This window comes from Dermacentor andersoni, chromosome 10, assembly GCF_023375885.2.
Source record: "Dermacentor andersoni chromosome 10, qqDerAnde1_hic_scaffold, whole genome shotgun sequence".
Classification (NCBI taxonomy): Eukaryota; Metazoa; Arthropoda; class Arachnida; order Ixodida; family Ixodidae; genus Dermacentor; species Dermacentor andersoni.
Window position 1 is genome coordinate 116,977,164 of NC_092823.1, and position 26,859 is coordinate 117,004,022.

Consider the following 26,859-nt stretch of genomic DNA (forward strand, 5'->3'; position numbering starts at 1 on the left):
TTACAGAGCACGTTCATGCTAGGAGATGTGGGGACGCGCTAAACGATTTGGAGTAGTAAAACTGATGCCCTAGCACAGTGCCTTGTGGCTTTATGAGGCTGAATGCAATCGATTCGCCACCGCCTCCTCTTGTTGTGCTTCGGCTCATAACTATTAATATCCCTTGCAACACACTACTACAGCCGTATGTGTGTCAAAATGAATAACGACAGCTCGGCAATTATAATAAGAACATTCACAGAAGATAAGTCATTCTTGTAGCGAAACAATAGAATAGTAGCGCTGCATGAGGCATCATTATGTAGTATAAAATATCACGCAAAAGATGATGGTGTGTGGAATGCTACAGTAACGCCTGCAAACATATATTTTCTGTACAACGTCGAGTGAAGTAGAAGAAAGTGATAAAAGAGAAGAGTTTTTATTTAAACCTGTGCGCAGGAGAGAGTGGCATCATGGGTGACCCGAGATTATGGAAACAATACAAATAAGATACCTGGCTCAGAGAATCAAACAGGCAAGTATTAAAAGAAAATGCAAAAAAAAACTTATTGTATTGACGCCCAGTTAACGAAAGTTTAGTGACAAACCGTACGCCTCAACACACAGAATTCGCAACGCAAGAGAAGGCACGAAACGGAAGGAGCAGTGTCAGTCCGTATAAATAGTAGTGTCCTCCGGTTAGTGAATGCACAAAATGATTGCGCTCGTACTTCACGGATCGAATCTCTTGCCTACTCCAATTCTGTGCGGTGCAAAAAAAAACAGAAAAAACAACAACCATGTCATATCACTGTCATGGCGGCGTCCGGCGACGGACGACAGCGGACTAGGCCAGCGCCAGAAAAAAAAAATACGTGAGGAAAATGAGTCCACGAACCGCGCCATGAGGAGAGTCGCACGCCGAAAACGCGGAAACATTCCACCATGTGGAGAGGCGAGCGTTAGCGACGAATCTTTCCCGAGAGACAGGGGTGAGGACGTTGCCGCCGTAATATACTCCGCAGCAGCAGCGGCAGCAGAACGAGGAGGAGGGTTGGCGAGTGAGGGGAACAAAAAAAGGGGGGGAAGAGGATTGCAACAGCGGCGGAGGAAGTTGTTGCGCTCGGACAAAGGAAACCGAAGTAAAAAAATAAGGACGACAATAAAGAAACCGCAACAAGAACACGAGAAGAAACTCGGAAAGAGCGAGTGAGTCGCACGCAGTCAGTTCATTCACCGACCGGACGGACGGTGCAGGCATAAAGGAGGAAACGGACCCGATATACCTGGAGCGGGCTCTCGCTGCTATTCGGCCGGCAGTTGGTTGCCAGACTCGCCGGCGGAACGCGCGCCGAGAACGGAGCGGAGGAGAGGGCCGGCGGTCACACAACAAACGAAGCGCCGGTGGCCCGGTTAGCTGCGCGATTGCCCGGGTAGGAGAGAAAGAACAACCGATGAAAGAGACAGGCAACGCCGGCGTAACGTGGGAAAGGGCAGAATCTCTCGTTGCGCCACATTTGTTTCTTTCGTTTCTTTTTCTTTCTTTTCTTTTTGTTTGAGAGAGGGGATCAAACGATTCTCTTTCGAAGGTAGTATTTCAGGCCTTCTCTTGCCCTCTCCTTCATTTTTCCCGGCGCTGCAACTGTTTCCGCGTCTAAGCCTAAAGCCACGCGGTTCGGTAAGGCAGCAAGGCTTACTTATACTCCGTCTCGTAAGAGCCGTGTAGTCCAGAGAAAGCGAAGGGAGTGAAGTCTATAGGATGACCTCGTCTCAGCCAATCAGCAGCTACAGTCAGCTGCGGCATTCCCGAAACGGGAGGAGCAGGAGGACACGCCCATTGTAGGCCACTAATCCTTCAGTGAAGAAATTCGCTCACACGACGCCGCGCCTAGGGTGATCGGGGGTGGACAAAAAAAGGAAATACTTTTTCTTGCTTTTTTTTTCTTCTAATCGGGTGTCGCCACCGAAAGCTTTCGTTACATTCCTCAAAGTCCCAAAAAGTCGATGTAAACTATAGGTGTAGCTTTGCTTCTTCTCTGCGCTGTTCTTTCCGTCTTTCATTTCCCTTTCCCTTCCTCCAGTGCAGGGTAGCAAACCAGAATATTGTCTGGTTTCACATCCCGTTTTTCTCTCTCTCTCTCAATCTCTCTTGCTTTACATGAAACTCTAAGAAAGGTACCCTTAAAATTTGTGTATCGTCTAGTGGGATCACATGCAATAGAAGGTGACACAGTTAAGTACTTTGCTTAAAATGGGACGTTAACATGGGATGTTCACATTAACCAGACGTGCAGAAAAGCGTGTACACAGCTCGAATATTTTCGCAGAAAGCTTGCAATGGCACCTGCCAAAGTTAGGCTAGCAAGTTATAAAGCCCTTGTACGGCCAATCCTTGAATGCGGCAGTATTACGTGGAGTCCGCACCAAACCTACCTACTTAATCAACTGGAGGGAATTCAAAATAAATCTCTTCGGTTTGTGTATTCGCAGTATTCAGGTGACGTCAGCATAACCGCCACTACGCAACAGGACAAATATTCGATCTTTGGCGATCCGACGATGCATAGCCGCCTTAAAGTTTCTTTACCTTCTTGATCATGACAGCATTCATATAAGCAAACACAGAGGCTCGAGAAGAAGTTGAGGACCGCGCAAAGAACGATGGAGCGAAAAGCAACAAAGTGAGGCTCGAAGAAAGCGGTGCAGCTGAGCAACCAAATGAGAGGGAGGTATAACCCACATTTCAAATTGAAAAAAAAAAAGAGAAATGAAGCTGGGCAGGCAACCATTTCTCTAATACAGATTGCAGAATGGCTGCCGACTCAATTCGGGAAGTGCTGTCACGGACGGCAGAAAGCTAGGTGGTGCGATGAAATCGGGAAGCATGCAGGCGTACATAGAATGGTTGGAAGCCCTACAGACGCACGGCAGGGGCCTTCAAAGGTCGTTGAGAAAGAGGCCTTCGACTTGAAGCCGTCATAAAAGATGTCGATGATAGATAGTTAACTGTCCGTGCTGTGCTGATAACTATACAAGATGTGCTGATAGTTATGCTAGCACTCGGGCTAGAAGCAATGCGCGCTTGCAAACGCTGCAGTAAACTGGGAGAATCGTACACGCCATGAGCGAACGAAGCGCGGTTCGGCCTTCTGTGGCGGCGAGAAAAAGAAGGCGCCGACTACTTCACCGACACGCGAATGCGAGTCGCAGTTTTCAACGGCCTTTCGCAACTTCCACGACAAGCAGCTTGACGCGAACGATGTACGCACACGCGCGATGCCTCGTGAAGAGTGCCATGATCTTTTCGTGCGTGCTTCCACGCATCGAAGCCACACACAGAAGCTATAGCTACTGTTCGTGTCCAATTCGATGAGTGCAGCAGGTATGATGGTGGCGTGTCGTCGTCGGTGTTGTTGTTTCTGAACTATGAAACGCGCCCACTTAGATGGACTCTGGAGGAGGATATTAAATCGAGCTAGGTGAAAGAGCGGGCCATTCGTAGCGAAAACAACTTTTCTAAAGGGAGAATAAAAATAAGGAACATGGAAGATCGGTGGTGGTACCTGCGATAAATTTTAGACTATGACGCCTCTCACGTGACGTCAGCGCTGGCTGATTTACACACACAAAGAGAGAGAGAGAGAGAGAGCGTTACGTCAACTCGTCCATTCTGGCACGCGGGCGAATCAAATTGAGAAGCAGCGCTGGGATCTTAGATGGCAGTGATTTTCTACGCAAAAAGGGCCACATAGTGTCACACGAAAAACGATGGTAGAGTTCGCAAACGGAATCACTATATACGTACGAACCAAACAATGTCAGAGCAAGATGTCCCCGAGTCCCGTAATTGCTCACTTTTAACTCATACTGCAGTGTGCTTACGAGTTCATACTATATATATATATATATATATATATATATATATATATATATATATATATCAGAGCTCTACTAAGCTCTTCCATTCCCTATCTACGTATTTCTAGCAAGCGAGGAAATCACTTGCACAACTGTAGAAATTTTGACGAGAGAGAGAGAGAGTAAAAAAAAGGAAGAAAAAGACATTTCAATTTTACGTCATCTGTTCGGACTGTCACCAGCAGCAACTCATGACGGTTGCTAAACTTCTGGCTAAGCGCAAAGCAGCTGCTAGGAACTAAAAAAAACGAGAAAAAAAAAAACGGGGCGGCTTCTCTCGCTAACACGCACGAAAAAAAGAAAGAAAGAACGCGCAACTATTGCGCATAAAAAAACAAGTCACCCATACGGAGTCGTGAAACAGGCTTTTGCAAGGAAACTCAACAAATATATTTGTAATGTCCGCACACAATCGAGAACAGATTGCTACGTCCACTCCAGGGTTACAGAGTGCGGAAAGAAATGAACGCGTGCAGTGGCAAGGAAACATGGAGTACGGAACGAAGGCGTTCGAGAGACGGTGGCCGTGGTCGCAGAAATCGAGGCGAAGCCATCTTGATGGAAGAGAGCGACGGTTCGCGCGCATTTGGAAAAGAAGGGGACGTTGTTACACGGTCGCGAAGCCAATGAAGTCTTAAAATTGTAAGGCACCAGGAAAAGTGGCGGCCGTGACAGCTAGCTTCAGCGTATATGTCCATGCGCCCACACAGGGGCATCAACGAATGTCAATTAAGGCCAGGAGGCTAACGAACAATCCGCCATCATTGCTTGGTGGCTCTTTGCGTTGAGCTGCTGTAGGCATGAGGTCGCGGGATCGAATCCTGGCCGCGGCAGCCGCAATTCTGGGGACGAAATGCAAAAGGTGCCTGCGTGCCGTGCAATGGGTGTACGTTAAGGAATCCGAAGCCCCTCCCCCACCATTTCGCCAATACGGCGTGCCTCATAATCACATCGTGGTTTTGGCCCGGAAAACCCCAGCATTTAATCTTTAACTAACGAACAAATGTGTGCCTCGGAAACTTCCCAGCCACCTTTCGTGGCTTTTCGCTCCGAGGTCTCCTTAAACATATTGTGATGGGAAACAATAAACCTGAAAACCACATTGAGAGAGAGAGAGAGAGAGAGACACTAAACGAGCCGCAATAAGTTTGTTCAGACTGGTAAAGTGGAATTGCCTATATTTGGCAGGAAACAACATTAATTCAGCGTCGATTAAGCGGTAAATGCCAGAGAAATGCGGTGGCAGTGCGTAGCATCTGGAGCCGAATACAATCTCGCTGTATATATATATATATATATATCAACGCTCTTCTAAGCGCTCCGATACCCATTTCACCTCTACCACGTCACCGGCTTTGGCTTCCCACACTTCACAGACATATACTTTTTTTCTATTTTCACGCTCCCAATGCTCTTACGCATTAAACAAAAATAACTAGTTCAGCTGGTGACATTTCAAGCACGGGGGCTGTGCTTGGGTTTCAAGTATAGTGAGTCTACTTTCCGGGACTATAGTGTGATGGGCTATGCGGTCGCTCAACTCGTCGCGAAAGCCATGTCGGCTGCCCGTGCGCATCTAATTAAGAGGCGAGCGATTGAGAAAATTGCACTCTCGCGTTCAATGACACCCCTGTATGCAAAGTAGAATGCCGCCGACCAAATAACTTAAAGGACCATGGAATCTGAGAAAAAGAACTGAATATATCCGCCACCTCACAACCCATGCCTGGTATTCGCTTATCCAACTTCTGCTATAGTTTATGCAAACAGGATTCTGATAAACAGTTCTACTAACTACTGATACAAGCTACGCAGAAATTCAATGTTTTCTTATACCCCGTGGTCCGCAAACAGTTTTTTTTTGGTCGACTGTACATTATTGCGACCACATTTATCTTTCAACATGCCCCAAGTTTCTTAACGAGGAGTAGGAATCGATGGGCCATGTTTTCAAAAGCCACAACTGCACAAAGCCAATAGACAATGACAACAAGGAAAGCAAAGAGGGAAGTACTTGTTTATTGAAATGTACAGGTTCTAAATATACGAAACATGAACTAAGGAGAACGAAAGAAAACGACTAACCGCAGGTGGGATACCAATTCACGTCTTCACATTACACGTGTGATGTTCTTACCAACTGAGCTACCGGAGCATTGTTTTCGCGTACACATTTTGTGTAATTTATGAATGGGTACTAGAGTTAACCTTGGGAGTGTTATCCAGCGCCGCTATTTAGGGCCTTGGCGGTGGAGGTATAAAATATTTTCTGCCACCAGGCCTCACGTGGTACATGAACTTGAGACAGGGCTACTGGACAATAAGTCCTTGCATGCTACCTAAAGATGTTTCTAAATAGTTTTTAAAGAAATGATAGCAGCTACCATATACGTAAAGACGCAAATTGAAGTTGTATATATACTGTAAAACTGCTTGCTGGCTTATGCGGCTTTAACTATATCTTGATTTACATATGCCTAGAGTTACAGGTTCCCGGTTAATGGCAACACGCACGCACGCCTCCGCTTTCATCGCTCTCGGTAGAATCTTCAAGCCTTAGAAAAATGTCTTGCCTGTGCACTGGGCGTCTTCGATTTCGCCACTACCACTGACGCAGAACGTTGACCGAACAGTGATTGCAAATCTCTCGAGATATTCAAAGTGCAACACATTCAAACTGAAATGCAACTCTCTCGAAAAAGAAAATGAAGCGAGGCGATAAGACAGATCCGAGGACATCTAAGCACTTCTTATGAGTTGCGAATGCGAAAAGCGTTAATGTCCAATTGAACGCCGCTGAGAGGTCCTTGCTCTTGAGATATCCTTGCTCAACACGGAACAAGCACACGTCCTTCGCAAAGTTCAAGCACTCTTCTCACGCCACTAATTCTCTACAACTTCGGTTGGCGTAGCACAGCTCACTGCCCCAACTATTCGGTGGTAAGGGCAGATACAGAACACATTCCGTGCTCATGTAACACTGCCATTACCTCTCCTTAATTTCCTTACCCTACCCCTCCTTCCTGGAGTGCTTGGCTTCACTCGGACTCGGCGGATCAACAACAGGCCTTAGCGGAGCAAGCGCTCTACTTTACTGTGTCTTAGTGCTGGCCTCAAATAAAGTTTTTTCCTCCTCCTGCGCCTCCTCCTCGCGGGCAAGTGAGCGCTTTGCGACACTAGGCGCGCTTTAAGTTGGCCTTACCGAGGCGCAGTTACAATGCAGGCGAGAGAGAGAGCGTGGCCAGGGAACGCAAGGATAACACATGCTTCCGAGAGCGAGAGCGGAGGGGACGTGGCGTCGATAAAACCCCTTAAACTTCGTAAAGTACTGCCACGCTTTGAAGAATGCCGCCTCCTCTTCGCGCGCTCTGGCCGAGGCCGACGCCGCGTCATTGGCCTAATAGCATCACGTGGGCCCTCGCGCCGTGCATCAGCGCCATTTTTGCTCGAGAAGCGTCTACGGAGTGGCAAGGAGCGCATGTTGGCACCGTTGCTACGCTCGAGCAATGTAGGCGGCGCCACGGTCGAGGAGGGAGCATGAAAGAGAGAAGAAACGAGGAGGAGTGAAGGCGGGGGAGGAGAGCGTCACTACTTTACGATATTTAAGGGGCTTTATGGCGTCGAGGGCAATCCCTACTTTCCTCGCGCAACACCTGGCGCGCTGTTGAGGACGCAGTTGTTACCTTTCGTCTAGCCACTATACTTTTCGCCCGCTCTGTTCAGAGAAGGCGTACTCTTGACGTGGCGTCGCAGCCAATGGCAATGGGAGGAGCTTAGGCACCGCTCCTCTGCTACAGAAGACAGACGCGAGGCTTTGTGCTGAATGGGCCATTTGACACTTTGGCATAAAAAAACGTATCACAGTTTCGCCATAAGGGCCAATCGATGAATGCGATAGCAACATGTTAGAAAATTACACGAAGTGTAAGACCCGTAGCTGTAGTGGCAGTATGAATCGAAGCAAACGCAAGCTAACTAAAGGCGAGCTGTTGGGCTAGGGGTCCTCTGTTTGAATCCTGCTATCGCAAAATTTCATTCATGCTTACTAATTAGAACCAGCGTCTTTCTTAGCGACTTTACCACCACTTTTCTGTATCGGGTATTTTCAAATCTCAATAATATTACAGCATGTTCAGGTTTGAGCTCTGTTATTATTTCGTACTTTTAATATGTCCGAGAAGTTTTAAGATAAAAGGGATGCGCTGTCGCTGTTTTGTTTGATGACATTTGTTGATCGCTAGGAAACGTCCAGAAATAAAGATCTCTCGAGTAACGCCATAAGAACGACTGACGCCACAAGCATGGAAACTATACAAATGTGTCTACTGACCATCGTTCCCGAAGTAGACGAGCGATCGCAGCGCCAAAGTTTATCCAAGTGACCTTAGTAGGAAACTATGCTATCGAACCTACGTCGAAGTCAGTTTGCAGAAACCCTGTGTAAACGTGCGGACACGCATGCCGAGTCCACAGCCTAACACACGTGAGGGGTGGGAACCCCACCGTACTCGTTTACACAGGCTCACGTTGCCCTGCGCGCGTACGAGAGAGAGAGAGAGAGAGAGAGAGAACAGCTAGCCCTATAGTCGAGCCCCTCGGCTTCACATTCAGTCTTCCATTTTTTTTCTTTCTTGTTATTCATATCTTTTTGTCAGAGCGACAAGTGCTTTAGGCCGGCTCGCAGTGTGACCAGCTGTTCGCTGTCGTACTTCCATCGTGCGCCGAGAGCTAGCGCGCCAAACAAGCTTCGTCGGCGGTAAAAAAAAAAAAAAAAAAAAGCGAGGAAGGTAGGTGCAAAGGCCTCTAAATTAAAGCAATAGAAAAAGACGAGGAGGAAGGTATATGTCACAAAGGCCACCCGGAAAGGAGGCGAGGGAGGGCGGGAGGTTGAGGAGGAAGGAATCGCAGTACACGTGATATAAAGCGAGAGGGATTGAAAACTAGCTGCGCTGCCTCTGCGAGGGGGTGGGAAGGAGACGTCGATACAACGCAATATATATACAATGACGGCGTATGAGAGCACGAGTGAATACGGTGGCGGCTCCGTGCCGCGTAGATCTAGCGGCAGTTTCTTCTTCCTTATCACTATTGTTAGATATCTTTTCCCCCATGAATGAGACGCACAAATCCGCGGGGTACTTCTCACTCACACAGTTTGGTGTAATAAGATATACAGTGAAAAATCTGGCGCTGTAGTTAGTGTCAACCTAAGCACGCAGTGGTAAATAGACCGCTGTCTTGCTGCAAGAGGATATGCTAATACGTGGCCCGGTCAACTGCATTCACTCATATTCGAGACGTCAAGGTCGGAGGCTACCACTTTCACTGCGTTGAGGTCACCTCGAGAACTATTGAGATATGTATTTCTTTTGGATCGCGGAGACGCAGACGGCCAGTGTAGTTCTTCCGATTGCCACTGCCAGTAAGTAGAGAGAATATGACGCTATAGTGTTTATTGACTGCTCGGTTGAGTGCACGTGAAACTAAAGCGACGCCATTTCGACCACCGCACCTGATCAGGGTTCGAGTGTGAACCCCGTGCACGGAAACACGAGATTCCTCGCACTTGGGCGCCATCAGAATGACGCGTAAGGGGATTCCAACCACTGACCTGGACACATGACCTGCGAAATAGAGCGGCACGCGCTGTGCTGCCCCAATCTCTGAGGTCATGTTGGGCCTCCGAGATCGCCTCACATATTTGCCCCACAATTGACCCTCGCGGTTTTCGAACGACATTGTAAACTCTTGTATTGGAGCCAGTTCTTCAAGCTAGTTTCCCAACGCGAATTGTCGTTGCACATGTGACAAGCGAAACGCAGATTTCTAGCATAATTTTTCTGAGCAATCGTAGTATGGATTTACCTACTTCCAGCCGAATCCAAGGAGTGTGCCTAGTTATTTGTTGTGTCCCTGTAAGTCCAATGGAATTTCCCTAGTTTTGCACCTCCCGTTTTCTTTACCTTCGCCTGCCTTCCGTAAACGCAATTTACCTGTTTATTTACGGACGCTTTCTTATCAAAGCGTCTTTCCCGGGTGGTCACAGTGCGGATGCCAAACGGAGTATACGCTAGAAGGGACGATAAGGAGGAATTTCGTGTTAGCCACTCTTATACTCGCGTGAAACTTGCAATAGAAATAAAGAGATAGCTACGAAGGCCAAGCGAAGACGCAACGTCACTCTTCAAAATAGTCCCGCAGTAGTGCATCTTTAAGCAGGAGAACAGAGCAAGAAAACTGCATTTTACCTAGCACAGCACTTATATTAAAATGAGATGTGAAACGCCCTACTGAGTGCGTATCTGAATGCTTGGCTCTACTTTTCCGCGCTTGGGCGAATCCGAAACCTTCGCAAGTAGCTAATGTATGCGCTGTTTCTGTATCTGCTCTGAGAAACAAAATCAGAAAGCACTGTCAAACTGTACCGGTCTACTTGTGCCCTTGCCACACGCGCACAAGCTCCGCCCTCCCTCCCGTAGGTCTCTCTTCATTGCCACAGAAAGTAGTCCGCGAGTTTCATATTAAACTTACGCTTGCTCTCTGCAAGACAGCCGCTTTAACCACGAGAATCGGCTTGGCAAGCCAGAAAAGGCGTTTAAAACAAAAGGAGCAAGCGGGTGGCGACACCGTCTTGAAGTTCGCGCACTAGCCAACCGTGACGTCATGGGTATTGACAGTGCGGGCTCGTGTCGAGTTAACAGTTTACCGGCAAATGAGTACAGCGTCGTATTCTAAGCGAACGAAAGACCGTGCGCTTAGCAAGTTTAAGCAACTCTTTCACCGCGCCAAGACAGCACAAGCGCAAGAAAACTATTCGATATCTGCGAAGTCACTAAATACTCCAGGCTCTGGTGTTTATGCGCGAAATCCAACTAGAACATACAAGTCTGACCTCTCGTTTTTCCGCTAGGAAACAACCTGCTTCAACCAAATTTATGTAAATTGAGCTGTAAAATACTACCTTATCAGCTAAACTGATTTAATAATGCTCGCTTGCTCTTCAAGGTGGAAGGAACGCATGGGTATCAGGTGTTTCCTGGGGCACGAGTGGACAGTACGACGCTTCTGACAGACGCCCATTACAGAGATAAGAAGCGTGGAATCATTCTTGTCTTCTCTGGGCTCTGATTAGCGTTCGAATATGAACGTAGTGTGTTCCACTGGGAGAGAGTACGTAAGCGGGATGTTCAACTGTGACTTAACAGCCATCGAACTTGATAAGTTAGGCCATGTCTATGAAGAAAAACGAATTGGAATCATCTGCGCAGAGCCCAACGCTGACACATTGAAAAGTAATATTGAAAAAGTAATTGAGGAAAAATAAACCTGTTAACGAGGATGTGTAGCTTTAATGCATCCTAATAGAAAAAAAAGCATTACAAATTTCTTTTCTGTTACAAGGAGCAGTAGAAAAAGAAACGGAATAATTATTCAGGTAAAATACAGCTGTTGTTAACTGCTGTGTATACGTAACAGCTGTTATGTAAGCATGATCACAAGAGCGGGCCTATAAGACAATTTATGCTTACTGTATATGTACACAATTCAGCTGAAGGAACATCTTCGAGACAAACTCGATTGCCCTGTGTGCATTATACCTGGACATCCACAACGAAACTGTTTTATACTTGCGAAGCAATAACCTCACGAGAAGGCACCAAAGTGATAATCGTCAAGGCAGACAATTCATTAGGGTTAGGAGAACCTTTTTACTACACAACATGGCGATCTTGCATAGCGAATATGAGAGTGCGAATCGTGTAGTCACCGAGAGGGCAACACCGACTAACTTACACATTACCTTTCTAAGCAGAAAAAGGAAGGTGACTATCTCTTATCGGACGACAACAATAAACGTTCACCCAGTACGCGGAAACCGGCTCGCTGTAAGCTCTTCAGGTAAGTCAGTTGCAAAAGCACGGCGACGGAAAATGCGACAGGAATACGAATGAAACGTACCACACCGAAGTCAAAGCTTTGACTTTGATTTTAACCACACAAAAATTTGGAGGACGCTTAAAGGGACACTAAAGTGAGAAATGATTTCTTCTGCATCAGTAAATTACCGTTCTACAACACCAAAAACACCACTCTTACAACGATAAGACGTTTGGTAAGCCAGAAAAAGTGCAAGAACGAAGTACGGGTGGCGACGTCTACTTAAGTTCCCGCACCTGGGGCCTGTGACGTCTTGGATTTTGATGGAATCTTCTAGGGCCTACTAATTATATATAGTGGTACAGATAGACTACATTGTGTTCTAAAGGAACCAGATATTAAACACGGCAAGTTTCGGGAACCTTTATTCAGCCAACGCGGCCCAAATGCGAAAACATACTTTGGAATCCCTGACGTCACGCTGACGTACCGGCTCTGGGATTCCGGCGCGAGATTCAATACTGATACTTGGACCTTCATTTTCTCATCTAATAACCTATTTTTTTGAAATGAATGCCTGCAGGGTTCTCAACCAATGCTTCATTAGTCTAAACTGATTTATTGTTTCGCTTTAGTGTCCCTTTAAGCTTAGCCTTCAACAGTGGAACGCGATCGATTTCAAAGATCCGTGACTGCTTGTCACTCATCCCGGCAACCTCAGCTTTCTTGCGGATGCGTGGAGCCGAGCGTGATGAAGGAGTTGCAAGCAACCGAGCGGGCCGGGCCGCTCGGAAAAATGGTTTCCGTTTGAGCTTCCGCGTAACAGAGTTGTTTTTTCTGCTATATTCAAATTAAAGACCGATGCCATCCTGCTTGCAGGTTGTGTTTAGGTCGTACTTTGCGACTTTTCTCACGTATTTTACTTTGAGGAATACGAATGCTTCAGTAATGCATCTGCACCAAGCGGATGGACTGCGTGGTTGTGGTTCGGAGCGATATTTCGGCCTAGTGGCGTCCGACGCCGGCATCGCGTTTTTTGTTTTTTTGTCATGGGGCCCTTAACGCGATCGCGTGAACAGCAACGATCGCACCTGTTCCCTATAGTTGGTGAAGTGGGAAGAAATTACACGTGCGTATGTGTAAATATAGCGCGCACTGCGCAAATTAAGCAATTTGCATCAAGTGAGGAGCTCGCGAGCAACAGTCGGAAAAGAAGCACTTAAAAATATCGAAGTCAGGAAAAAAAAGAAGATAGAAGAAAACTCAAGAAACAAGGATCAGGAAACTTGTCCATAGTTCAACATTCGTCGCGATGACGATAAGAAATTTACGCAACCACGAATTCTGAGACACGAAATGAACACGAAAAGTGTTGCGGCCCCAGTCAGGCTAACTAGTGCCCCTAGCCACGTTCCTCTAGCCTGCTGTACATTATTTGTACTGCGCATCTAAAAATCATAAATAAAGGAAATCGCTGCAAGCAGACGACATGGCAGTGCCCGACGAGCGAAAAAAGCGAATCGCTCTCAAATTCGCGGAGAGAATCCATGTAGTATGTATCGGGCTTTCGCTTGCTTGCAACTACATACACCCCGAAGCAAGGACACCGCGCGTTAAGGCGCTAGACCGGTCACCGGGCCCTCGAGGTAGAAGAGGTCAAAGATCCCGTTCCAATCCGCTAAGCGGCACGAGGAGTAATGCGGCGAGGGGAAAGGGGGCGGGGGTGCACGCAATCAAACTCAAAAATAAAGAAAAAAGAAAACGAAAAGACCTGGTCGGACGAAGCACAACGGGCGCTGCAACACTCCTCCCCCTCGTCAGTCTCATCATCAGTAGCACTACTGATCACACACTAACGCACGCAAAACACACGCACACACACACGCACGCACGCACACAGGCACGCGCCCTCCAGAAGCATCCACACTGAGCGGGGCCCACAGCGCACGCACTACTCTCACCGATTCGAAGGAATCCTGGGCCCAAAGCTCCTTGAGGTCCGAGTCGCCGATGTCGTAGAGGGACCGGTCAACTTCGATGCTTTCCATGGCCATCTCTCTCCTTCGCCGGCTTGGCACGGCGGTCGTTCCTTCGCTAATTCCCGATTGTACGGTCCCAGTCGTGATCGAGACGCCGGCGTTCGTAGCGTCGGCGGCGAAACGGCGCGCCTTTCCTTTTTTTCGACGAGCTCGCTTTGCTGGCGGTGCAACGGGTAGGGTCGAACGAAAAATCTAGCCACCACTACCACCAGGCCTCGCTTGGATGGCCGCACAGCGCGCACTTCACTCACACAGAGATAATTCTCGACTGCAACAAGTTGCCGAGCGCCGAGCCGCCGTCGGCATCGCAGGGAGAGGGTACACGAAAGGGGGGGAAAGCGCAAGCGGAACCGGAAAGGAGCGACGGGAATCACTCCGCTACTGCGCTCCGCTCAAGAAAGTAGTCCGCCGAGCTCGCCGCGTTTAGGGAAAGGACAAAAACAAGAAACGGGGGTGGGGGGGGCTAGCTTGGGCTTTCTGGGCAAGGCGCAATCTTACGCGGACACTGCAATGGAGCAATCTGAGACGCTTGGTCGGTGACAAATGGCGGCTTCCTTTCGGTTGATAAAATTTGAAGCCCCGCCGCATTCAGCATGGCCGGCGCGCCTCTGCACTCCTTTCGATCTTCTTTCTTTTTCGAACCCGACACGCCACGGTCGCTGATTGGTTGCTAGGGGGGCGGAACCGGACGCCATACTCACAGAAGGACGCACGAGCGCGCGCTTCTATGCCGGCACTGTGGCATGCGCACGAGACAGGAAAGAAAAATAAATGCAGCCATAAGAGCTAGCCTGAGGTGTGGGAGGAAGGGCAAAAAGGAAGAATCGCCGGCTTTAGATATCGCAACGGCAGCGGATTTAGTTTCATCTAAGGATTCTTCTTTCTTTCTCCTACCGGTCAGCGTTAGTCCGCGTATGTGGTAAACGTCGTCTGCTGCCGCGGAAAACAGCGGTGGCGTCGTCTGCTACTCGCCGAACCGCCGCGTCGTCTGCTACTACGCCGAGGGGCGGGGCGGCCTCGTAGCAGACGACGCGGCTGATCGCCGGCGACCTCAATTTCGAGCGGGGCGCTCTTTCATCGCACTAGCTTGAGAAACTAGATGGAAACTTCACGCTTGGAAACAGCTCGTGGTAATTTTGTAGATTCAGCAAATGTTTACGAAATGTACATCCGTGGGGCGCATAACTACTAGACGTTTGCAAAAGGTTAATCGCTGAGCGGTGAATTGACGCCTCTACCTAGAGTTTTCAGGAACACAGGCACCTGTTGCTGAAAGAAAAAAAAGCTGCATAAGATGGCCTAATACAGCTGGCGGAGCTCCGCTGTTGCCGAGATTAAATTACCCGATTTCAATGTACATATTTCAGAAAACGCTGTGGCGTCACAAAGCCTTGCCGCGCTGATTGATATCGGGAACAGATTCCTCGCTTACAGCCCGACGCCCCTAGCAAACGATGTTTGCTTAAATGAAATTTCACCAATAATGAGCTACTTCTGGTACACATTGTCCATTGTACACACTCTGTGTCCTTGCACGTACGCGATCTATTCTTCCTACAAAGGTGAATATTATGATGTACAATGCATTAGTGTCCTCTCTGTTGCAGTACTGCAGCAGAGTGTGGTGTACTACTGGTGTAATAAATTCGCGCAAGCTTTATTTGCTGCAGAAAAGAGCCATACGACATATTGCTGGTGTACATTATGATTCTTCTACAAAGCTTCTTTTTACAAAGTAAACAATTCTTCCAGTGTTCTGTTTATATAATTATAGGCTGATGTTGTGTTACAAAGCTTTTGTTAAGTATGGTACCGATGCTGTAATTAATCGTGCTAAGTTAAAAGCAAACACAAGTGTTCGTCCAACCAGGCACAAAGAAATGTGGACTGTACCCACCCATAGAACTACTTATGATGAACAAAATGTGTCCTACAAGCTACCTACCCTTCTAAACTTATTGAACTATGAAGATTGTGATCGTACGTGTAATTAAAATTGTCTCATTAAATGCTTCGCCCAGTCCATTTATTTTCAGGAATAGCCCATCCTTTCGAATTTTTTTGTCCCTCTTCTTGTCGATCGCTGCTTTTCATGTTCATGCCATTTCAAGCCTATGCAAATGGTTCTATTGTTTAGTGCTTTGTTACAAAATTTTGTGTTACTCGAGGTTATGTAATATTCGTCGATTTATTTGAACTCCTTGTGCCCGATGAACTGTCATCCTGCTGTTTAGCCAACTGTAACTCGTCGATTTATTTGAACTCCTTGTGCCCGATGAACTGTCATCCTGCTGTTTTGCCAACTGTAACGGGGTCGGGACCTCGTCAAGCTGCTCAAGCTTTAAGTCCCGTACTCCTCTTATCCAAAGGAAATAAAGTTGATTGATTGATTGATTGATTGTGCTTTCAAAGTCTGTTCCTAGATTTGAATACCTAGAAGCACTGAGCTAACGTACTTTTTCAGGCTGTATTGACTGCGACGTCTTTAATCAAAATCCGTTGGTCATACCCTGTAAGTTCCGAGGCCTTCAGTACTGTTCAGGAGGGTCAGATATCGTCAGAAAGACTGTGCCAGTGAAAATATAGGAACATTTTATTTCCAGTTATTTGCGTACATACCTTGCTTCAGGACAATCACTGGAATTAAAGGTTGCACGTTTTATTGCGCGCGTCCTTGTGCCATTTTCGTGAGTCAATAACGTAGCCCGGTTTTTGGACGTCATTTGGCTTGTTCAGCGTCACAAGCGATCGTCGACAACACGTGGCTGTAGATTAAATATCCACGAATATTGCTTACCATACCTTATTCAGTGCGATCTTTACCAACTAATGACTACGCACCGTTTTCTTACGAGGTATTGTTTAGTTTATCGAGAACAGCACTGCTCTAGGACCGCCCCCCTAATCTCACACTTATGAGAAGAGCTTTAGTCCTCATACATCAGAGAAGACAGAGAGATGCTATTCAACGAGGAGCTGGAAACGTTAGGCCGTGGCTGACGATTTGGCTCCAGGCGTTGGGCGGCTGACAGGATGAACACAGCGATTACACAAACCCACAAACGGCACAAGCACCCACGGACACTGGAATACACACTAAAGCTATATTCACAAAGTTTCATTAAGACCTCTATAGACCTCTATATCTTAGAGACACCAGAATCACTTTCATATAGCGGACAATGCACAGGCAGCGCTTCCTTATGGACCGCGATCAATGTTGCGCAGCGCAATGTTCCATAACGACAGCAGTCACCAACATAGATCGTTGTTGCAAGATCACGGGTACATTGAACGCGGAAATAATCGGCCAGTCTGTGTGCACTTAAACTATAGCTTATCATCGGTGAAGAGCGTTCACAGAGCATGCCGATGGAGTAGCATCTCATTATAGGCTTGTCCTGACAACACAAATATCAAGGTCTTACAGACTTTTTCGCGACTACGGCTAGCGAGCTGTCATTGGCAAGAGCCGCAAATTTGAGGATGCGGCAACGTTGCTCGGCTATTCGAAGCAGTGTCAATGAAATACGCGAAACATTAGAGTTGGCAGAAATATAGCTGTTCCCAGGTAAATTAACTGAATGAATCGCCATTGAACACATAAGCAATAAACTGCATTGCACGACCAGAAACAATGACTTGAATAGCGAAAACGAGTACTTAGTGAACTCTGGCAGACAGAACTCCGAAGACTGCGATAACGCTTCTAAGCTTATTTTTACAGTCAAAATATTCGAAAACAACAATAATAGGTCAGAAAACGCGAAAGATGCACGCAAAAGAGAGGCGAAAATGAGAACGCGCAAGTTTGCTTTTATTTGCTCTCAAAGCAAATAGCCCCGATGCCTTGAGCACGAAGCGCTCAGTAAAAGATTTACGATTCAAGTCAAATTTTAATCGCCAGCTGGGTTAGTGAGTTTTCATAACCAATGGATCGAGGCGCACTCGCACTTCCAAGCGGCGCCGAACGATTAATGCGCAGCTCTTGGGAAGGGCTCGTTACACGGAAAAAGGGGTCGTCTTAAAGATCTCTCAACACTCCACGAAAAGAAAAAGAAAACTCGCTGCCTTATACGCCACGTTCATTTCGTCCCGAAAGGTCGGCCGCGAGCAGATGTTGGCCTTGAAGCATCCGCCGCCTGGAAGAACCAAGCAGTTCCAGATGTTTCTCTTAACAATGCTCCAATAACGGCACAAACGTCAGCAGCCAAAAGTCGGCGGCTGCGGCGACGACGAGCGCGAGGGACAAAGAACAACAGATCGCACTTGGGCTGTGGTATTTCGCCGCCGACTCCAGAAAGAAGGGATAGAAAAAATCCTGAGGCAGCCGCGCGTCGATCGTGGGCGGAGGCGCGAAGATGCGCCGAGGCGCTCGTGTGACGTCGACAAAGGTGGCTAGGTACGTCACTTCCACCGGAAAGCGCCGAGAGAGCCGGACTTCAGCCGCGCCGCCGCCGCCGCTGTACGAGCGTAAAACCGAAACTACCTTCTCCTGAGGCTTGGACGAGTGTTCGGTGCGGGCGTGCATGACGTAGACGCGGACTTCCGTCGCGGGCAGGACGCAGACGTCACTTCCGGCAGTCGAAGAAGCGCCCGCTTGTCTCGAATCGGGCGAGTTCTCGACCAGAACCGCAACAAAGTCCGCGACCTGGGACCTGTTGGCGTTCCCGAAGCTCGCGACGTGGGTCACGTGACGGTCGGCGAAAGTGACGTAGGCCAGCAGAGCATCCTGCAGCGCCGAACAGTTCGGGAACCTGGAGGGCCACAGGAGGCAGCCGGTTCTGACGTTGTAGCGAAACTTGACCGCGGTCCTCCCGACGGGAGAAGAGCAGTCCCCGTCGGCTGTTTCGGGAACCGCGAGGAACATCGAGGAATCTTGCTCCTTGCAGGCCGACCCATTCTGAGCGAAGCAGCCCGCCAGTACTGGAAGCCCTGATAAGTATCCCGGATTGCCGCTCACTTTAATCGCTTCAGCTTCGTTCGAAGATGCCCAAACGAAGGAGACGCTGAACCGTTGGCTAAACTCCATAGTGTCAGGTTGAAGCGTGCCGAGCTTGTAGTGAGCTTCAATCCTGTCGATGCCGTCGGCGCCGCTGTGGAAAACTCGGAAAGAGGCATCCGAAACCACGTGGACGCAAGAGCCGTCGACGTAGCGAGGCGCACAGTCGCTCGTGTTGGCCGCCAGGCAAGAGTCGTTATAGCACGCGAACGACTCTATTCTCAACCTTTCCTCGGGTCGCGACAGTATTGAGAAGTTGCTGTGGTAGGCGAAGGCAGAGAATGCAGGGTCTGACGAGCAGGATTGTTCCAGCGTGCCGACGATCTTACGTCGGCACTCGTATTCGGCGTCCCGAAGGTAGATGATCGCTTCGGTCGCTTCGCAGCGAGAGCTGAACAGCTTGGTTGGCAGTCCTGCAAAGATAAGGGTTGCTCTTAGGATTGTGTAATCATCATCGGCATCACTGTTACGATCATCATCAGTTCAAAAGGATCACTGCAGATTTTTTCCGCTTATTTTCAACCCTTTATACAAAAAAATCTCAAACGCATAGAACAAATTAAGGAATGTTGTACTAAGGTTGTTGGTTGACTTGGGGTAAGTTAAACGAAGAATACATTTGGCCTTCACTTTATTCGCTAATAATGTATCTGCTTTCAGGAATACTGGCTATTGATTGATTACTAAAAAGTTTTCGGAGCTGAAGTAAAGCAAAGACAAAGTAATGGAGTAGGTCTAAAAGCTTAAGTATTTCTATTTAGCGACCCTTAATTCTATAGCCGAAAAGCATAACTTTAGTATAACTTTAGCATAAGGTCCCGTATACATATACGACAAGCGACTACCAGAGAAATTTATATGGTTGACTACCCGACCGAGGAAGGTATAGCACGATAGCCAGAGAGGAGATAGACGACAGAGAGGAAGACGGTGAAGATGTTGATGCAAAAGCAAAATGCGACATTTTGTGCAATTGGCGCTGAGACGATTTAGTTTGCTCATTGGCAGAGCATGGCTCGCTCCACACGACATCCATCCGGAGTTGCTGCACGCGGCATTCACTGCTGCATCTTGTTTTCTATCGCCTTCGACGTGGTATGGGAATGCCGGTAGGCAAAGGCCGGTGTATGTATGCTTCAGTGGATGAAATTAGGGCAGTTTGTCACGAGCGTACCTTAATCGGCCTCGTTTTGACTGTCCTGTAATACAAGCTGTTTCTCCAACACGGAACCGTTTATCTCTTCTACGCATAAATACGCTACGAGTTCAGAAAGTGATAAGGATTGCGGTAGTGTCAACCTATATATAGCGACGGAGCAAGTGCAGTAGGAATGAACAGAATCAAAGTTTGTTTGAAAGGCGTGCGTGACCTCCTGATGTACGCGGAAAAAACCCCTCGGGATGCCCACTGCTGAAATTGTGATCGATGGTCTTTGGAGAATACAGAGTGCATGAACGGGAAGACGTCGGGAACAAATAAAAAAAAATAAAACAAACGTGAGAACACATTGTGAACGAAATGATATGTTGCACACAAGAAGGGGAAGCAGCCACAGTGCTTTACCTGAAACCAGATTCTTGCGTAATTTAAGATTTCCACTATGGTGGTCTATGTTTGTAACAATGACGCGTGATAACCTCTCGGCTCTTGCACACGGATGAGCATGCAGGGAAATTTACGAGGCAAAGACGCGCAGACAGAAAATCAAAAGAACTTGGCTCATGAGGCTTCCTACAAGGTTACCGACTGCTTTGTGCGATGCAGACATTGAAATGAAACCCATCAACGAAAAAAAAATGTATACGCCACTCAATGTAACCGCTCAAGTGCCAACTCAGCCCCCGGCAGCTGGTAATACCACACGAACGAGGACGACAAGACGGTTTATCCTAGGTGTAGACAATTAAGGCTGTTCTGTTGATTTCTCGGGAGGGGAGGGGGCAAGGAAACATGTCAGTTGTAAAGATTATGATGATGCTTCGAGAGATAAGTGAAGCAGAGAATCTAGTTCAGATAGCTTTTTGATTGATAGCTGCTACTAACAGCCGTGTCGGCTGTAGCAGCGATAGCGGCTAGTACTATCGGTGCTATTATTATTGATGCTACAAAGCTACAGCTATATCTACTAAGCAGTACAGTTGGTAATGTAATAGCTACTGCATCTTAGCTTCGAATTGCTGTTACGTCGTAAAGGTGCTATTGACATCGCTATTACTACTTAGCAGCTATTACTACATAACAGCGACAGCTGCCAATTAGTTGCGCTGCTACCACAGTTGCTGCTACAAGTCAGGAATTATAGCTATCAGTTATCGCTGGTGCCAAGCAATAATCACTTTGAAAAATAAGGAACAGAGCCATGCAGGGTGGCATTGCTGAATGCACTAAGTGCTGAAACAATGTCTCTCGTCAGCGTGTCTACGACCTTTTTTTTTCATTGACTGCTTTACCACCACATTGAATTGTACTTTTTTGGGGAGAGGGTTTGTGAACAAAGAGGGTCAAAACAATAAAGCAACCTTATAAGCTGTTAGAAGCATAGGTATGATTGCCAATGGATTTTCTTATCGATGCTTTATATAGAATTCCTTGAATACTGGAACAGAATCAGATGAAGTACACCAGCTGCACTGCAGGTGACCTTCACGTTAGCAGCTGCATCCCATACGGCGTATTCTGAGGCTCAGCGAATCCGGTGAGGTTTTCTAGTGTATTTCAGCCGAAGTGTAGGGGAGTGTTGTTGACGGATAAACAGAGTATAGAGCACGCATAGGCCCCGGGTGTCATGTTTTCAAAAACCAATAAATTCAGCCCGTTGACGTTCTAGAAAAATGTTATCGACCCCTAAATATTTCGGCCACCCGTTCATAAGTACAGCTAGCAAGCGGATTGTATTGCGCCGAGATAAAAAAAAACACAATTAAAAGAAGGGCGCCAGGAAAGAAAAAGAAATTTTCCCCCTTTGTGTATGAATGAAGTAGTGGGCACTGAATCTTTATGAGCATCTACTTTTGCGTGTGTCTCTACCAACAGCGGGAAGTAGATAAAAACTGCATTCCAAAATGAAGTACCGCCAATCCCTAGTCTTGTGTCGCTTAGAAATTCCACTGAGAAGTTGCGAAGCGCCCGCTGACGTATTCATGCTTTTTTTTTTTTTTGCGTGTATTTCACTAGTACCATCCCTCACGAGCAAATAGGGTCCAACCATGCCGTTTGGAAAAGTAGCATCAGAGAGCGCAAGGATCTGTAGTACTATTGAGTCCCGATATTAGCTCCCCGAAGGGCAGATAATATCGGAGATAGCATTTAAGATCCGCATGTAGATATAAGAAAGGTAATGCGAAGAGATGCGTTAGTTGGTGACAATCCCCACTGCTTACCTTGAGCAGGGTAGAGGTAATGAACGCGTTTAAATATCGCGAGTACAAACAGATATTGAGAAATAAGCGTCGTTTCACCAATAAAAAAGTGGTGACATTACCTGAACACGGCTATAGAATCCCGTTGCCTGCAATGAGGCATTAATTCCACTGAATGCTGCGAAAAAGCGACGAATTTTGCGAGAAAATCGCTACATTATCATAAACGGCAGGGGACGTAAAACCCCATTATAATATTACGCTTAAAATGGCACCGTTTCTTCGCTCGTTTTTTATTCGCGCGTTACCTTGTATTGTGCGCAGTACCGCCAACTCCAGGGTAGATTCAGTAAACCTAGCTAGGTATCTTTTAGGCCTTGTTGAGGGGAAAAAAGACGGATTGGTCCGAATCTCGAGAAATTTCGCGCTCAGAAATCGAAACTATGGAACGGCTAACGTCAGGGTGCGCGCTCACTTCATTCAGTACACATTATCTTCGCAACAGCACGCGGACTGTCAAAATCTCACTGAAGTTCATCTATAACCCATCTCGCCAAGTAAACTACAGGGCACGAGTGCGCTGGGCTCTTTTAAACAACGACTGCTTCCGCGATTTTGCCGATCCACACTGTAAACGAAAATAAACCCACCTGGGAGGTTTTAACAGGTGATGTGCCCCAAAACCTCCCCCCCCCCTCGAATATTTACTCCGATGTATGGGAGCAATACAGCGCCATTCCCTCGTTTCACTCCGTTGGCTAGCTACGGGAGTATTAAGGCGACATGAGGCGATTTTACTCCGCTTCAAAATCTTGTTCTCCCGTGAAAACTCCGACAGGGAGTTTTAAAAACTCCCCTCCGCCGATACAGCTTGGTCACGTGGCGCTTCCCATGAGGCTGTGCGCCTCGCCAGCGACCGGGCGCGTTCGGCGGAGTCGGCAGTGCTCATGGCTAACGGTTTGTTTACATCTGTGAAGTGTCGTTCCGTGGCAGCGTCTCGTCAATTTGTCTCCCGTATTTCCTTCCGGAAAGTGTTATATGCATGCCTAAACCTAACTGTATCCCAGATTCATGTACGTTAGCTCGGATCACTTTGCTCACAACGATGAATGCAAGAGCAACGTTTTCAAGTGCGGAAAAAGGCTTAGGTATACCTCGAAGCTGCTCACTGGCTCGTGATGTCGGCTCAGGTTCTGAGTGCGTTTTCGTGCTGCGTGACCATGGCTTGTGTTCTTCAGTACGTGAAATGCGACTTTTATGTTCTTTTGGGTACATGCTGACAACGTCCGGTGCAATGTTCGAAAGGACCGCGTTGCGATTCATGGCAACAGCAGCCACTGTTCGAGCGAAGACGTCCGTGCTAGTCGCACTTGAATGGCGTACCCCAAGTTCGTTGCGGTGCTGTGTTGCCAGTGAGAAAGACCGGAGTGCAAGCAGCTGTTTTTATGTATCTGCGTACGGATATCCTCGCCCAAGAAAAACAGTAGGACATAAGTATATATGCGTACTGTAAATAAAGCTAGTGAGCGATGTGAATCGAATTGTTATCGCTCATATCGGTTTTGGTCACGTCGTTGTTTCCGATATTGCATTAACATTGTGCTCTATCCCAAACACTGATTTAGACAGATGCCTGCTGGTACCGAGTTTAAGGATTCGCTCGACAAATCAGCGATGTAGTTCCTTTTCACAACCGAGAGAGGTTACTTGGACGCTGAGGAAGCAGTGCGGCGTAGAAAACGTATGACTGCGCACTTTTCGGTGTTACGTCGTCTGCTGCGGGTCATGCACACACGTAATAATTTCTAGCTACGCTACCACTATATCCCAAAAATTTAATTTTGCTATGAAGCACACGCACTTACATTTTCCTTGCTTACTGTAACTAACGCACTACTTTTTGGCCGCGAACGCCGGCAGTGTGCGAAGTCGCTTCAGCACTCACAAAACGGCATGCTAACTTGGAAAAATTACGTCGTTAACTTTTTCTAGCACTACTCTGAATTATAAGTTTTGTGTTGATTAAGGTATTCTGTTAATTTCAAAGAGGCAGATCTCTTATGAACGAGCATGTGAGTCGTAATTCTGAAAACAGCCCAGCTGCTTCCTATAGGCGGTTTCGAGGCACGCAGTATCGTGGCTATATGTACCGGCAGCGTTGCTTCTTGAGTATCGCGTGTACGTCGGATGTCTTTCAAAGTTCTGCATTGGGCGTTTTTGAAATGTTTATTTATGTCATAATTTATGTGCTTTCATTGACTTGCTTCGTTGAATTTAACGCGGTCTTGTGTGTGTTTCGAAATTTGAACAGTAGGCCCTGCACATAAATATCTTCACGCAAACTAATGCGGTACCTTTTTTTATACTCCCGTTGCACCTCGAAAAAACTCCATCCATTCCAAAGCCAAAAAAAGAAAAGAGACGAAGAAAGCTCCCATGGTTGCACGCGAAAATTCCCCTATCACGGAGTAAAAATTCCACTCCGATCATACCGTGCATGATAAACTCCCAACCGGGGGGGTCTGTAGAGGACAAGCATTATTCTCCCACCTGGGAGTCATTTCCGTTTACAGTGTAGCTGTGCTGCCGATTTCTCCGCACTGCCAATGAAATAGTTGTGTGTAATCGGTGAAACAAACGTATGTCTCAACATTAAACAAAGCAGCAAAGGCGAATCTGGGTGTGAGCAGAGACGTATATATAGAGCCGAGCCCGACAATGCGGTCGTATCGACGAAGAGCCGGCTATATATATGTGCGCGCACAATAAAGCTTACCGGGAACCGCCCATAGGCAGGACAACTTTGGAGAGAGTCCAGGTGGTCACGTGTTTGGGCGAGATTTAGGTTTGGAGGAACATAGAAATTGGCCGCCTTTTGCATGCTTCGCTGCAAATCACGTGTAAGCGCGAAAGTGTGGCAGTGCAACGTACGTACACCGCGTTCAAAAGAAACAGAAAGAAGAAAAGAATTATTCACACTTTTTACAAAGGTGCCGTGAAACTAAACACTGTTTTAATATTGTTACGTTCTGCAATGAAGGTTTGCATGGCGCCCAACTTCCTTGCAAATTCGAATAAAGTGCCGTGTAGTCTTCACTTCAAACTCAGTGCAGTGACTTCATTATTTGAACGTTTTAAAACGGGTTAAAAAATGAATTTAAACCAATTTGCAGTCAGTTTTAACAGTACAAATCAAACCTCTCTTTGCAAAAATAACATTTACAAACTAACCAAATTTTACAGAAGTCGAGGGAAGCGTAGATATTTCATTCTTCTTTAAATTAATCTTACGGGAAAACTGGCTTCGGAGACTCGCAGCACCGGTTGTGCGTTTGATTCGTTCTCATGGTCAACTTGCTATAGTAACTGCTATAAACATGGGCAATACAAGTAGTTTTTCATCATGGGGACGTTGTGCAGCTTCTAGACCTTGAACAGGAAGCTAGGTTGAGATGAGCACAATGACGTGAGCAGGGTCAACGTAAGTTTTTGGAACGCTCGAGCTTGGTTAACAGCCTCTCTTCCTCAACAACCTCTGGCCTACTGAAGTGCTTATAAGACACGGCGAATAAGAAGTGTGACAAAATTGGAGGAAGCGCAATGAACTCACTCCACTCCTCGATGATGCCGTTATCGTCCACCCGAAGCAGGGGGCTTCCCGCTTTGAACAGGGCCTGTGGCTCGCGCCTAAAGCCATCGGCAGGCAGCCAGTCGTGGGTGACCTTGTCCTTAATAAAGCTGTGAGCATCGGCCAGTGTCTTTATTTGCGGAGGATCTGGATAGACGTCCTTCTTCAAGACATTGTCGACAACGATGCAGAGCAAGTCTCCTACCGGCCTTTTCTCGAAGAGCGTCCTGTTGCGAAAGATGGCGTCTCTCTTGGTGCAGTACCTCAAGTCTGGCTCTTCGGTTTTCTTGTCGATGCAGAACTGGAACGCCCTGGAGTCGTTGGGACTGCAGTCTCCGTCGCAGCAACAGTCCACGTCACACGAGCTGGCGGTCAGGTCGCACCCGCAACGGTCGCTGGGCGCCACCACAAGTGTGGTCCTAGGAGGCGCTGCTGTCGTCGGTAGTGACGTCATCGTCGTTGCGGCGTCGGTCGCTGGTGTCACCGTTGTCGCTGCGGCAGTTTGCTCGGGTTGCGACGTTTCTTCGGCGAGTGTGGTGGAGTCGAGGTCGAGGGCGAGGGTGGTAGCGAGTGCAGTGGTGACGCTGGTCATTTCCGCGGTTACGTCAGGTGACGTCTCGTTGGCACGGGCCGAAGGAGTAAAGATGAACGTGCAACAGATGCTGAAGACAGCCAGGAAGAACAGCGCGTTAGGCTTCTCAAATAGGAGTTGCATCTCGGATCTTGCGCTTCTTACCGCAGGTTGAAGATAACCAATACGCAATACATGAAAGCTGGCACCGCACAGGTATCTCCAAGAGGACCAATGCAGGTAAGCTGTAAAAAGTTACCTTATGCGCATCCCAGCCTCATTCGGAATTCATGTCCATGTCCGCACGGGCAATAGTGGCAAAAGTGTGACTTTACCATTTCTTCATGGCAGTAAAGGCAAGTCCGTCAACAGCGTGGTGTGCCTTGAATAAGTACCGCTTCTGCCGAAGAACTGGCGGAGAAAAATACAGTCTGAACACATTTCTTTCAATTCATAGCAGGATCTTGATGTCAGGACATCA

General features: G+C 47.4%; 2 protein-coding genes across 2 annotated transcripts in view; both read right to left on the bottom strand.

The window, feature by feature from the left end:
* The window catches only part of LOC126544807 (uncharacterized), a 237,380-nt gene extending 223,270 nt beyond the window's left edge, over positions 1–14,110 (bottom strand). The window contains exon 1 of the mRNA XM_050192297.2: positions 13,740–14,110. Within this exon, the coding sequence (XP_050048254.1) occupies positions 13,740–13,832 (93 nt within the window). The 5' untranslated portion in view covers positions 13,833–14,110. The remainder of the gene's footprint in view (positions 1–13,739) is intronic.
* A 2,282-nt stretch (positions 14,111–16,392) lies between these two features.
* On the bottom strand, positions 16,393–26,847 carry tctn (tectonic). The gene is made up of 2 exons (XM_050192287.2): positions 25,790–26,847; positions 16,393–19,232 (listed from the first exon to the last, which is right to left on the bottom strand). The coding sequence occupies exons 1-2, from the start codon at positions 26,520–26,522 to the stop codon at positions 17,992–17,994; spliced, it is 1,974 nt and encodes a 657-aa protein (XP_050048244.1). The 5' UTR covers positions 26,523–26,847; the 3' UTR covers positions 16,393–17,991.
* Between the last annotated feature and the right edge of the window lie 12 nt (positions 26,848–26,859).